Below are 12,782 nucleotides of genomic sequence, written 5' to 3' on the forward strand. Positions count from 1 at the left end.
ATTTTGTATTGTCTTAAGTTGTTAATGTTATTTTTCTTAATAAAAGCTGTATATGTAGTTTGTTTGGATGGATGGCCATTTTGTTGTGTTTTAGATGTTTAAATGTAGGCGTTCATTAGCTGTCTGTTTGATGACTAGTCTGTTATTGGGCTATGGTTAGACGTCTATTAAATTTTCACTGACAGCCCAAATTTAGTCTTGTTTTAGCCTAGACGCAGATTTAATGTCTATTAGACATTCAGATGTATTCGTATAATAGTGGTCTAAATGATGTCTAGTCTATTCTAGGGCTATGTTTAGACGTCTATTAAATTTTCACTGACAGCCCAATGACAACCTTATTTTAGCCTAGACGTCTGGGCTGTGTTTCAACGGCTAATATACGTTTTTTAGACCAAAAATTGCTTGCTGGGTATTCACAAGTGTATATGTATTCATTACTAATAAAAGATGTATTGGTATGGATTTCATATTAGTGTGCACGTGTATTTCATATATATATATTTTGAACATCCAACAGTATACATGTATATGCAAGTAATTTATAGGTGTATATGCACGTGTTTAATGTATGTATTGATAAGCGAAGTTTGATTTAAATCCTACGTGGTGCCTCATACAATCCTGCTATCATCCTGTTTAAATGTTTTCCCGTATTTTAAATCTTTCTATAAAAAATTCCACTGGGCATATTTTATATGTTGTCTACATTCGCCTCCTGTTCTTCTATAAAACACAATCGACACATACAAATTTCAACCCATTTGTCGCTTTAACTTGGCAACCTACAACCCTGTGATGCTGTTAATTTCTGCGCACGTAGTACTGCGAAAAGGATCACTGGTAAAAGTTGGGGGAGAAGTCTTAGTTGGTACTTCGGTGAAAAAAAAACAACAAAAAAATAGGCCTACATGTAAATCGGTGAGCCACTGGCATTAACTGTTGCTATTTTTACCACATTGGCTTTTGGTTGTAATTTTCAGTCAAGGGGCAATGAGAGAAGCGATGTAAGTCTTCACTTCACAGTAGCTGCCCAGATAGCACATGTACGTCTGCAAGATATCTTTTAAAGATCACTCGATCTGAAAAGCATCTGTTGTATACAAACATCTGACAGACGTCTGTAAGATGTCAGTTCAAATCATAAACATCTTAAAGACATCCAATATATGTTTATTTGACATCTGATAAGAAACGTCCTGTAGTCGTATTGCAAATGAGCAAACACTCTAAAAACTACCTCTTCCAGATGTAAATGCCAATTGTAAATGTCAATTAGACATCTCGGTGATGTATGTGTGATATCAGGGTGTGGTCATCTTACCAGTATTATATTTTCTGCGTTGCGGTAAAAATAGCAACATGTAGCTCCAGCAGCTCACGGAGTGCAACCATTTGACATCATCGAAATAATAGTGCCCTCCATAGTTCAAAATATGTATAAAATGATCTGGATTTTTAAATAACTTCAATCTTTCATGGGTAATGAATGAAGTATGATGCTCTGTGGGGCAGCTGTGGCCTAATAGTTAGGGAGTATGGCTTGTGACCGAAAGGTTGTGGGTTTGAGTCCCAGGTCTGGCAGGGATTGAAGGTGGGGTGAGTGAATAACCAGAGCTCTCTCCACCCTTAATACCATGACTTTTATTACTACTTATGACTGAGGTGAGCAAGGCACCAATCCCCCAACTACTCCCAGAGCGCAGCAGCAATAGCAACTCCCCCCCACCTTCAATGGCTGCCCACTGCTGTGTGTGTGTGCTTGGATGGGTTTAATGCAGAGCACAAATTCTGAGAATGGGTCACCATACTTGGCCACACATCCTGTCCTTTCCTGTTGTAGTATTTTTCTTGTTCCTAATACAAACAAGATTGACTAAAAATTAATTTTGACATTTTTCTTAAATATAATTGTTAAATTACAGAAAGATATCAGTTATTAAATTGAGCATGTTAAAGCAAAAATTTGTTACAAGAAAAAACTGCAAGTGACGCCACTAGTGGTTGCGCAGGTGTCTGAGAGTGCAAGTGCATGTCTGCAACTAGACCCATACTTTTGCTACAAGAACCAACCAGTTGTATTAAATCAAAGAGGGGATGCATTCAGTGTTAATACGGTAACAGTGTATGGGAGTGACACTCAACTGACTGAATGTGAGGTGTATGAAGTGAAGCAGAGTAAGTCAGTCTGCAGAAAAATATTGATGTGATTATATATATACACACTGTATACATATTCATGCTTGAACGAGACTCAAAGGTCCGAGTCCGTAAAATGATCCCATCACTTCTATGAGTCACTACTATGAGTTCATTGTCTGTGTACTCAGGGTCAAAAACATAAGAGTATGTAAAAAAATAAAATCCTGAAATGTTTTCCTCAAAAACCATAATTTCTTCACGACTAAACACAAAAAGACATGAACATCTTGGATGACAAGGGAGTGAGTAAATTATTTGTGAATTGTTGTTCTGGAAGTGGACTTCTCCTTTAAGCATACAGCTACTCAGTTTGTGTAATTTCTATGTACATTTTTGCTTCTAGCATGGTGTTTAGTAAAGGATTGTGAATTCTGCACGTTCGCTATGATTTTTGGGCTCCTGTGATTTCATGATCTGTATGAGGAATAATAAAATTTGGCTATTTTGTATGTTTGTTTTGGCAATGCTGTCTTAGAAATTTTTGAGACAAAATGTAGCACTGATTGTTTAAATACAGTGCCCTCCACAAATATTAGCACCTACTTACTTACCTGTAATGGAGGATTATTTTTGGTCCTATATTTCTTGGGAATATCCCAGATGAGCCCCCAGAGTTCTTATCAGAACTCTGCTGTTAACTCTCATCAGCTGTTAACTGGTGTGTCAACACCTGTGCTGTAGAGCAGCTAGAGCTTGGGATCCCGGGAGAATGATCAAGCAGACACAGAGAGCCAGTGTACCATCAGAAAATTGTCACATTTATTACTGAAGATGGGTTATATTTATACCACAGATTTACACGACATCATACATGATGTCCCGGACATCCAGTCAGAGTACTCAACATGTACATGTGAGTATACATGTATACTCAGTGTACTTAGTCACTGTTTTCATCCGGGTGTACCAGTGTGTCCAAGGACTAGTTCTTGTTTTGTATAGGTGTGTCCATGATGGGCACATAACAAAAAGGCCAGCCAAAAGTAAAGCCCATTAGTTAATCTATAAACTATTTAGTTCCTTGTTTGTAGGCTGTATGGTCACTGTCCAAAGGTAATATCTGCTGTTATCTAGAGTATAATAAGGAAAGGGCCATACAGTGTTGTTTTATAGGAGGAGCTTGACATCCTGCTGGTGTATGAATCCTGATCGTGTACGAATTTTATGTACAAAGATACATCTAAATGGTAGGTTTCATACTTAATATATACAGTATATAGCATAAGGTAAATAATCACTGGTAATGTTAATACTATTGTTTTAGTAAAAGTCGTTTATCAGATCTTAAGTATTTAACTTTTAACACTTAAAATACGTATATAAAACTCTTAAAATAAACAAATATTTAAAAAATTAAAGCATGTGTTATTCATTAATTTATTCATTTATTCTTTGTCAAACTGGTTTTATTTTCAATTCTCGTGAAATGGTCTAGTTTCTGACAGGGCGACACTATGGCCCATTAGTGCTGAATGCAAACACTGCTCACAAAGCTTGTTCATCTGGCTACACACTGAGCTCTATCATGTTAAAAATTACTGTTAACATATACATCTTATAATGTTTAAAAGGTATTATTTAAAGGGTACCTGTTATGCAACTCTTTACATAATCTAAGTCCCAGCTGTCCCCAGAATGTGTCTGTGAAGTTTCAGCTCAAAATACCCACAGATCATTTATTGTATTGTTTTGAAAATGCCTATTTTGAGTGGAAGCAGAAACACACTGTTTTCCTGCATGTCTCTTTAAAAGCAAGTGAGATGCTGCTCCCTGCCTCCTGTGCTTTTACAGCTCAAAACTCAGATACTCTTCTAAAAACATCTGTTTGGTTTTGATATTCATGTCCATAGTGCTGAAATCATGCTTCTTAAAGCCATATCAGTTTAAACTTCTGATAGGGTTTTCTGAGCACACACATCCGAAACAGATGCACAGAAAGTGGCATGAGAGTACTAAACTATTATTGCGCTTAAACTGTCAAATACACACAAGTTTATGTTAAAAACACACAGAAGTTTCAAGAACACAGTCATGTCTGTGAAGGTAAACACCTGGGAAAGAAATCACATGTTTATATTAGATCTGTGTATTAAGTGACAGTTGGATAAGTAACTTCTATAGCTTTAATAAGAAAACATTTTTTACTTGAATGCTGCTTTTAAATGTTCTAGTGTGAAGATAAACATGGCGAACTGTGTGCAGCTCACTCAGGGCGGGGTCTCTGCTAATACGGCAGTGTCCGTCAACAGTCGTGGACGGGGTCTGTGAAATGTGATGTCACATTTTACAGATTCTGCAAATGGCTTGTTCTGAGACACTGCCTATTATTTATTGTGATTAAAAAAAGGAGCAGGTGGATTTTTACCATTGTAGGGTGGCTGTGTACAAACACCATGCAAAAATAAATTTAGCGTAATAGGTCCTCTTTAATGTACAAATGTACATTAATTAAAGTTGCCTATTGTTCACTGTTAGTCCGAGTTAACTTTTGTGCACTTTAGTGTAGAAAATAAATTGTTACTTCTAACAATACAAAAAATTAGGATTAGGATTAATAATAATAATAAACATTCAAGAAGATAACTTAATAAATGATTAACTAAACTATAAAAAATAAAATAACAACAAAGTGAAAATTAGTATATGTTTTTGTGCATAAAAGCTCTTTATATTTGTTTCCATTTCTTTTTGTCTTTGCTTGAAGTTCAGCATGAACCCCCTCACTTCAAAATTATCAGAAGAGAAAAGGAAGAAGATCTGTGCCTTACTGGGGAGTGTGAAACTGACGCTTCTCTACAAAGCTTCAGTTCATGGATATCAAGCTTCTGCCTTCCACCAGAGATGTGACAATCAGGGTCCCACTTTACTTGTAGCCTACAACAATTCAGGCTATGTCTTTGGTGGATACACCAGTGTAGATTATGCTCGAAGTGGCCGGGAAATTACAGATGAGGAAGCTTTCCTGTTCAGCTTTAAAAGTGGAAGTTCTAACTACATCAAAGTTAACAGTGGATATAACGCACGTTATGATGACGCTAAATGGCCCAACTTTGGTCAGCAGTTGTACTTTTGCTACAACAACCAACCAGTTGTGTATCATCAAGGAGGGCATGCATTCAACATCAATACCTCATCAATGTACGGGAATGACGGTCAGCTGACTGAATGTGAGGTGTATAAAGTGGAACAAGGTAAGTCAATCATCAGCTTTATTACTACTTCATTACCACTTTCTATAAAATGAATAACTTATTTAGTGTCATTAAAACATTCTATATTTGTTTGACAATTCCCAGAGCCTGAAGTCAGTGTTGAGGAGAAACCATGGAGGAATGTTTTATGGACACCTGAGTATGTTTCTTCTTTATCTCTCTTTTGCTAATTTCTTGTGCTAATCTGAAATAATGAAACTGATCTGTGTTGTAGACGAAGAGCAGAGCTCATTGGATTGATCAAAAATCATAAACCCCTGATGACGTCTGTGAGTCAAGTCAGAATCCTAATGATTGGTCCTGTAGGTGCTGGAAAATCCAGTTTCTTTAACTCCATCAACTCCATCTTCACTGGTCATGTGACTAGTAAAGCCATGTCAGGATCTGCAGGCACAAGTTTAACTGTACAGGTACAGAATTCAACCAGGACTTCAAGACTTCTTTTTTTTTTTTTTTTTTTTTTTTTTTTTTTTTTTTTAAACAAAGAACAACAAACGTCCCACAGTGATTTCCTGTTTGCTGGTAGTTTCGCACATATCCAGTGAATGATGGTCGTGAGGGAAAGCCGTTGCCATTTGTGTTGTGTGACACCATGGGACTGGAGGAGCAATCAGGTGCAGGACTGGATATTGAGGACATCAGCAGCATTCTTCAAGGTCACATACCAGACCGCTATAAAGTAAGTACATAGGTTCATGTTTTTGGGTTTGGAAATGTATATTTATCATTAAAATTGATGTTTAATTTCAATGAATCTCAATTCAGTTCAACCCCATGGCACCGTTTCAACTTGACGAGCAAAAGGCCTCCAGACCTGCATCTCTACAGGAGAAGATCCACTGTGTGGTGTACGTGATAGACACCACCAAAATCTCCCTCATGTCCAGCAAACTACAAGAAAAACTTGCTTCCATACGCAGAAAAGTGAACTCACTGGGTGAGTGAACATATTTACACCGATCTTGTAATTAATACAAAGTAGGTTGTACATGTGACGTGCCTTTAAATGTACCTCAACAATTTCAGGCATTACTCAGATCGTCTTGATGACCAAAGTAGATGAAGCATGTCCTAAGGTGGAGAAAGATCTTCAAAGTGTTTATCTCAGTTCCTACATCAAGTCAAAGGTGAGACGTGGTCACATGATCACATGGTCTGTTTCTACAGGACTGAGAGTGAGTGAGATGTTGTTTTGTCTATGCAGGTTCAGGAGGTGAGCTCTCGGTTGGGTGTGCCGGTGTCTTGTGTGTTACCGGTGAAGAACTACAGTCAGGAGCTGGAGCTGGAGCTCAACTGTGACGTCCTGCTGCTCACCGCTCTACAGCAGATGCTTCGCTTTGCAGACGACTATTTTGATGATATACGTTCTTTGGAGGGCAACCCTAAATAAAGTTCTTTCTCAGTACTTGCAGCTGACAACAGATCAGAAAAAGACCAAATCGAAAGCATTGCGATTTATTTACATAACGTAAAGAAATTCTCTGTCATTTGCTTTTATGCAGAAACATTCTCTACTCTTATGGTATAGAATTTCATTGAGCTACAAAAAAGTTTACTTTTTATTTTTAATATTAAGCATACACTTACATCAGTAGTGTACTGATGTAACTGTATGCTTAATATTTTATTTGGTTTTAGAACTTTCACTCAATTTCTGTAATTTCTCTGTACTTTTACTTTTTTGCTTCTATCATAGTGTATATTACAGGATTGTAAATTCTTCATTTTTGTTATTATGTCCTGTGATTTTATGATCTGTATGAGGACTAATAAAGTTTGACTGTTTTATACGCTTGGCAATAAGGTAAAAAATAATGTAGCACTGATTGTTTAAATAGACTAGTTAACATAGAAATATAATTAGTATATAAACTTAAAATAAACTTATAATTAAACAAAAACATAACTTTTTACATACATACATACATACATACATACATATATATATATATATATATATATATATACACACACAAAATTACATATTTATGCACCTGAAGCAATGTTGTTGTTGGGCGACGGACCTCTCCTGATTAGCGATGTCCTATTCGTGAACGATTCGTTCTTATGAATCGGATCTTCTTAATGATCCAGTTCATACACCGGACCGAATGATTCGTTGACGAAGCAAGCGAAAACATAAATCGTTCTTAATACAGATTTTGCATTATATTAATCTATTTTTTATATTATTTAAATAAATCTTTTAACTTTTCCTAACAATCAAAATACAAGGGTTTACAGAGACAGATATGGTGCAATTTCTACCTGATCCGACCAATTAAATACCTTCATTGGTGTGTTCCAGAGTAGGCTGTTTTTTTCGGTATTCTTATTAGTAGACTAGTAGTAGTAGCAGCAGCAGTATTATTAGTTTTAGGCTATTATAGACACTACTCATAACTTTCATACCTCTTGCAGAATATGATATGCAAAATTAAGAATTTAAATTAAGAAGGATCATAAAAATTGCATTTTTTATTCAGCACTGTCCCTATTTCACATAACATGTTTACGTACACCCCACAAGACGAAATGACTGAATTTATAAAAGCTGCCCCATTCAAAAATGTACATGTGTCATTACCTGGATGATCCATGACAGTTTTCGTGTTTTGTGATAGTAGTTCATAAGTCCCTTGCTTGTCCCTGAGCAGTTCAACTGCTTGCTGTTCTTCAGGGGGAAAATCTAGGTTCTGCACATTTTGCACTTTTGGTTTTCCAGCATCTTCTGCATAGTTAACACTTTTCCGATAATGACTATGATTTTTAGATCAGTCTTTTCACTCTAAAGACAAATTTTTGTAAGATTGTCTGTTTTTTTCCTTGAAGAAATACTGTGGAAAACTGATGTTGTTAAACAATGTTTGGAGGAACACCTAGGTCCTATGTTTGGTGAATGTTATTTTTCTCTAGAGGACCTTTTGCGTTACAGACAGTATCTTATTAGTACTCCAGTGTATTACTAAGTTACAAAACCTAACTAATCTAACGAAATACGTTATAAATTACTTTTTAAAGCGTGTATTTTGTAATCGGTAGTGAAATACATTTTAAAAGTAGCCATTCTTTTAAACATCTGATATTTTCTCAACACTAACTTTTGAGAACGTTGCATTTAGGCTACGTTTAATGTTTTATTTAAATGCTTTTGTTAGGCTATTCCATCAAATGTAATCTACCTAGGTGGTTGAACAAAAATATCTGGACCTTATATTTAAAAAAAAAAAAACATCTTTGTTAGTGTTACGGTAGTCTCAGCCTCAGACGTCACGCCCACGGAACGTTGGCTAAACGTCTGATGCATATGGTACACTTAACTGGAAACACTTCAGGAATGTCGAAGTCGTCATCTAATTGGTTGAATTTTATCGGATTTCCGGGGGACGCGAGTGTCGCGTTTATTTGCGGTCCGCCGGGAAACAAAGCGCAGACGTGTGATTGCAGAAGAAAAACTGTCGTGTTTACATGAGTGACAATGAGCATTTATCAAGATCAGCTAAACGTAGGTTTCTTAAAAGTATGCGAGGTTCACGGCATAGACTCTTTAAGAGATGTCCAGGAGTTTTTTTTTTTTGAGGCACTTAGTGGAGACAAAAAGAGATATTTTAGCCTGTTAGTTTTAGATGCTTTGAAGGTCTCTGAACAAAGTCTGCATACCTTTCCTACTGATTTACTCGGTGTTTTGATCAGATGTGGTAATGCAGACGCCATTGTTGTTATACGTGCACGAACAGATCAATGACTTACTGCTTGTTTTCTTCTCCTTCTTTGATTTTCTATGCTGACTGACTTGTTGCACGCCGGTCTGTTGTTGTGGGGACATTTCCACGCCCCGAAACGTGACGCTGAACGAAACGAACTGTGATTGGTTGTTTGACATGTCGGTCAAACGGCCTTATGGGCGGGCCTTGGCCAAAGAAAGCTGCTATGAATTCCAGACCTTCAGCCGTCAGTCTGAAGGTCTGGCTACGCGAGACTAGTGTTATGGTTGCTGTGAGATGAGGAGCCAGAGAGAAAACTCGAGGAACTAGAAATGAATCAAACAACGTATTTAATTACTCATAACAGCGATACAAGAAACTCACAATCAAAATTAACATTAAAACGACACAATGAAACTCAGGAGCAAACAACTTATAAAGAGTGACTAATTACAAGAACAGGTGAACACAATAATCAGGAAGAAACCAAATACAACAGAACAACAGGGGGAGACAATGGGAGAAACCAAAACAGAACAGTCCAATAAACAGAAACTCAAGGAGACATGTAACAGTTAGACTATTTTAGCTTTTTATTTTAAGGTAAAATCGCATATACTCTGATTTTGCTTTGCTGTGTCAGAGAGTGGACAAACGGCACCGTTTCAACCTGATGAGATGTCCAGACCTACATCTCTACAGGAGAAGATCCACTGTGTGGTGTACGTGATAGACGCCAGCAAAATCTCCCTCATGTCTGACAAACTAGGAGAAACTTGCTGTGATACGCAGAGAAATAAACTCACTGGGTAAGTGATTTAACAACTTTATTTCAAGGCTAAATTAGCCAAAAGTAAACTCTTATGCAAAATGCTGGTTATTTACACAATTTCAGGCATTCCCCAGATGATCCTGATGACAAAAGTAGATGAAGCATGTCCTCATGTAGAGAAGGGTCATGTAGAGTTCCTACATCAAGTCAAAGGTGAGACGCGGTCACATGATCACATGGTCTGTTTCTACAGGACTCAGAGTGAGTGAGATGTTGTTTTGTCTGTGCAGGTTCAGGAGGTGAGCTCTCGGTTGGGTGTGCCGGTGTCTTGTGTGTTACCGGTGAAGAACTACAGTCAGGAGCTGGAGCTGGAGCTCAACTGTGACGTCCTGCTGCTCACCGCTCTACAGCAGATGCTCAACTTCGCAGACGACTATCTGGATGATGTTGATGGCATTTAGGCCATAAGGGGTTGCAGAGATGGAATTTATACCTCTTGATTAGCAAGAAGATTGTTATTCCATTTGTTCTTTCAATTTATTTATTGTGATTGTTCTTTCATAAATATCTATTTAAGAAAATTATGGGAAATGCCAACAAAGTTCATATATCATTTAAGCTGCACATTACATTATAATTGTTTCTGGCTTTTGTAGTTGCAATATTCTTGTGCCATGACCAGGTTTATAGTAATGATGTGTTAGGACTAGATGCTAAAATCTGCATTAGCATTATGAAGAAGTGCTTCTTTTGATAAAGTTAAGCTTTGTTATTGATTCTGTGTTTGAAGCTTGAAAGTTTCTTTCAGGACTGTGTAAGAGAGAATTAAGAGAAAATATTTACTTAAGTGCTTATAATTTTACATTTCTATTTAAATGTTTTTAAAAAACTAATAAATAAACAGAACACAAGTTTGGAATAACCAAAAGATAAATACCTTGAGCTACGGTCATTTACATGCACGCTACAACAGACATGTTTATTTGTATACTTACAAGCTTTACAGAAACCTAACTAATTAAGCTAAAGTATCTCTACTGTTTTCACAACACGTCATCAATCAGCCATATTGGCGGCACTTAATGTAAACAATGCCACTGAAAACCTGCATATTTTGTTGATTATTGCTGCTGAAAATGGTTAATTATTGTCATGTTTTGGGCTGTACTAACTGGTTGGACCAGGAAAAACATTTGGCGTACTATAGACTGCCAAAAGTTATAACAAATCATGACCAGTCTATGATTTTGACACAAGTGCAAATCCTCAGGGCCGGCCCTGGCCAGTTTGCTGCCCTAGGCAAGATTTTACCTGGCGCCCCTTGCCTCACAAACCATTCCACTATAATAATAACTTTTGGTTATATAATAATTTTTATTATATAACCAAATAATTTTGTTCAAACAATAATAATTTTGTTCAAACATTCACACACGCATAGCTAAATATTTCAAAAGTGCATCTGAAGAGAGAAATCGAGGAGTATGTGTGACTATTGGGTGTTACAATTTCTCATTAAAAAAAGATGATGATAGTGAAACTCAAAACTAATACAGTTTTGTTTGAACACTTCACTCGCATACAGTAACGTTAGTGTTTAATCTTAAAAATAAATTTAAAGTGTTCAGTTTCCAGTGGATGGCAGCAATATTCTACTATACTAGCCCTTTCTAACGTAATCACCACGAATTAAACTGAGAAATGTACATCCTTAAGTGAACTTTACAAAAATGTTTCTATTTTTAATAGGCCCAGTTACATACAAACATTACTAAATTAGCCAATTCAAACTGAAAATACCATAAATACCCAAAAACTACACAACTATAGCGTAAAAATAATATTAAAACGTGTTATCATGTGACACGAAAAATCTCAGATCTCTGGAACTCCAGACATTGTTATTACCCTATTTTAAACTTGTAGACTTTAGACTTTTTTTTTTTTTTTTACCTAATCTAGATCATCATTCATTACATCATATGTAATACCTCTGTCTTTGTGTCATTTTTCTTCTTCTTCACTTATTTTTCCCCACAGAGGCCGCTCCCACGATAGTTGATTGACATGAGCGTCTTACCTCAGATCAGCTGTAATAGTCCGCCCACTAAATGCGGCTAAATTAAACAGGCTCGTCACTCCACAGAGAGAAGAGAGGGGCGGAGCGAGCAAAGCTCATTTGCATGTAAAGCAGCCTCGACCAGAGTGAGATGATTTTTGCAGAGCTGATTTTGGCAAGGTAAAAAGGGTGTTGTTTTACACAACCATTGAGAATTTTAAACCAAAGTATATTATAGACTTTTCATTAAGACCCTAAAGAATCATATCAACTTGTAGAAAATGGGCGTCCAATGACCCCTTTAAGAAAACGTTATGATGTTGGTTGGAAAACCGGATAGCGCTCTGAGCTAGTAGGAGCACATTCAAGGTCAAACCAGTGCCCAACGTTTTGCTACGGTTTCCGGGTTGAATGACATGTTTCCTGGAAACGGTGTGCAATGGGGTTTGAGATACGTTTTCTCTTGTTTGGTGGGTGTGTCAAAAATGTCAGCCCAATCAGCTGCAACATGTATACAAACCACATGGTATTAAAGTGAGACAGCTCGAACAATGCATGCATTTATAGCAGAATTTTCGACATCCCCTATGATGCTGTAAATAAGATGACACAAATCTTGCTATGGCTGTTGTTTACACACTGATGTGCATACTGCTATATACAGTGGGTAAGTAAATGTAATTAACATAAAAATAAATTCACAAGAGCAAGTATATTGTTTGCACATGTTTATTTACATTAAAGGCAAAATAACTAAAATAATAAGAGCACAAATATAGATCTGGAACTTCTATAAGTCTGTCTAATATCATGTAGTAATTGCAATGTCTTCT

General features: G+C 36.7%; 1 protein-coding gene and 1 pseudogene across 1 annotated transcript; both read left to right on the top strand.

The window, feature by feature from the left end:
* The first annotated feature begins 3,321 nt into the window (after positions 1 to 3,321).
* LOC127154026 (interferon-induced protein 44-like) lies at positions 3,322 to 7,196 on the top strand. Its single transcript, XM_051095401.1, has 8 exons — positions 3,322 to 3,389; positions 4,912 to 5,393; positions 5,499 to 5,553; positions 5,629 to 5,824; positions 5,941 to 6,093; positions 6,180 to 6,351; positions 6,441 to 6,541; positions 6,619 to 7,196. The coding sequence occupies exons 1-8, from the start codon at positions 3,367 to 3,369 to the stop codon at positions 6,802 to 6,804; spliced, it is 1,368 nt and encodes a 455-aa protein (XP_050951358.1). The 5' UTR covers positions 3,322 to 3,366; the 3' UTR covers positions 6,805 to 7,196.
* Positions 7,197 to 9,295: 2,099 nt separating this feature from the next.
* On the top strand, positions 9,296 to 10,812 carry LOC127153386 (interferon-induced protein 44-like; annotated as a pseudogene).
* The last annotated feature ends 1,970 nt before the right edge of the window (positions 10,813 to 12,782 follow it).

Source organism: Labeo rohita, chromosome 22 (genome assembly GCF_022985175.1).
Source record: "Labeo rohita strain BAU-BD-2019 chromosome 22, IGBB_LRoh.1.0, whole genome shotgun sequence".
Lineage (NCBI taxonomy): Eukaryota > Metazoa > Chordata > Actinopteri > Cypriniformes > Cyprinidae > Labeo > Labeo rohita.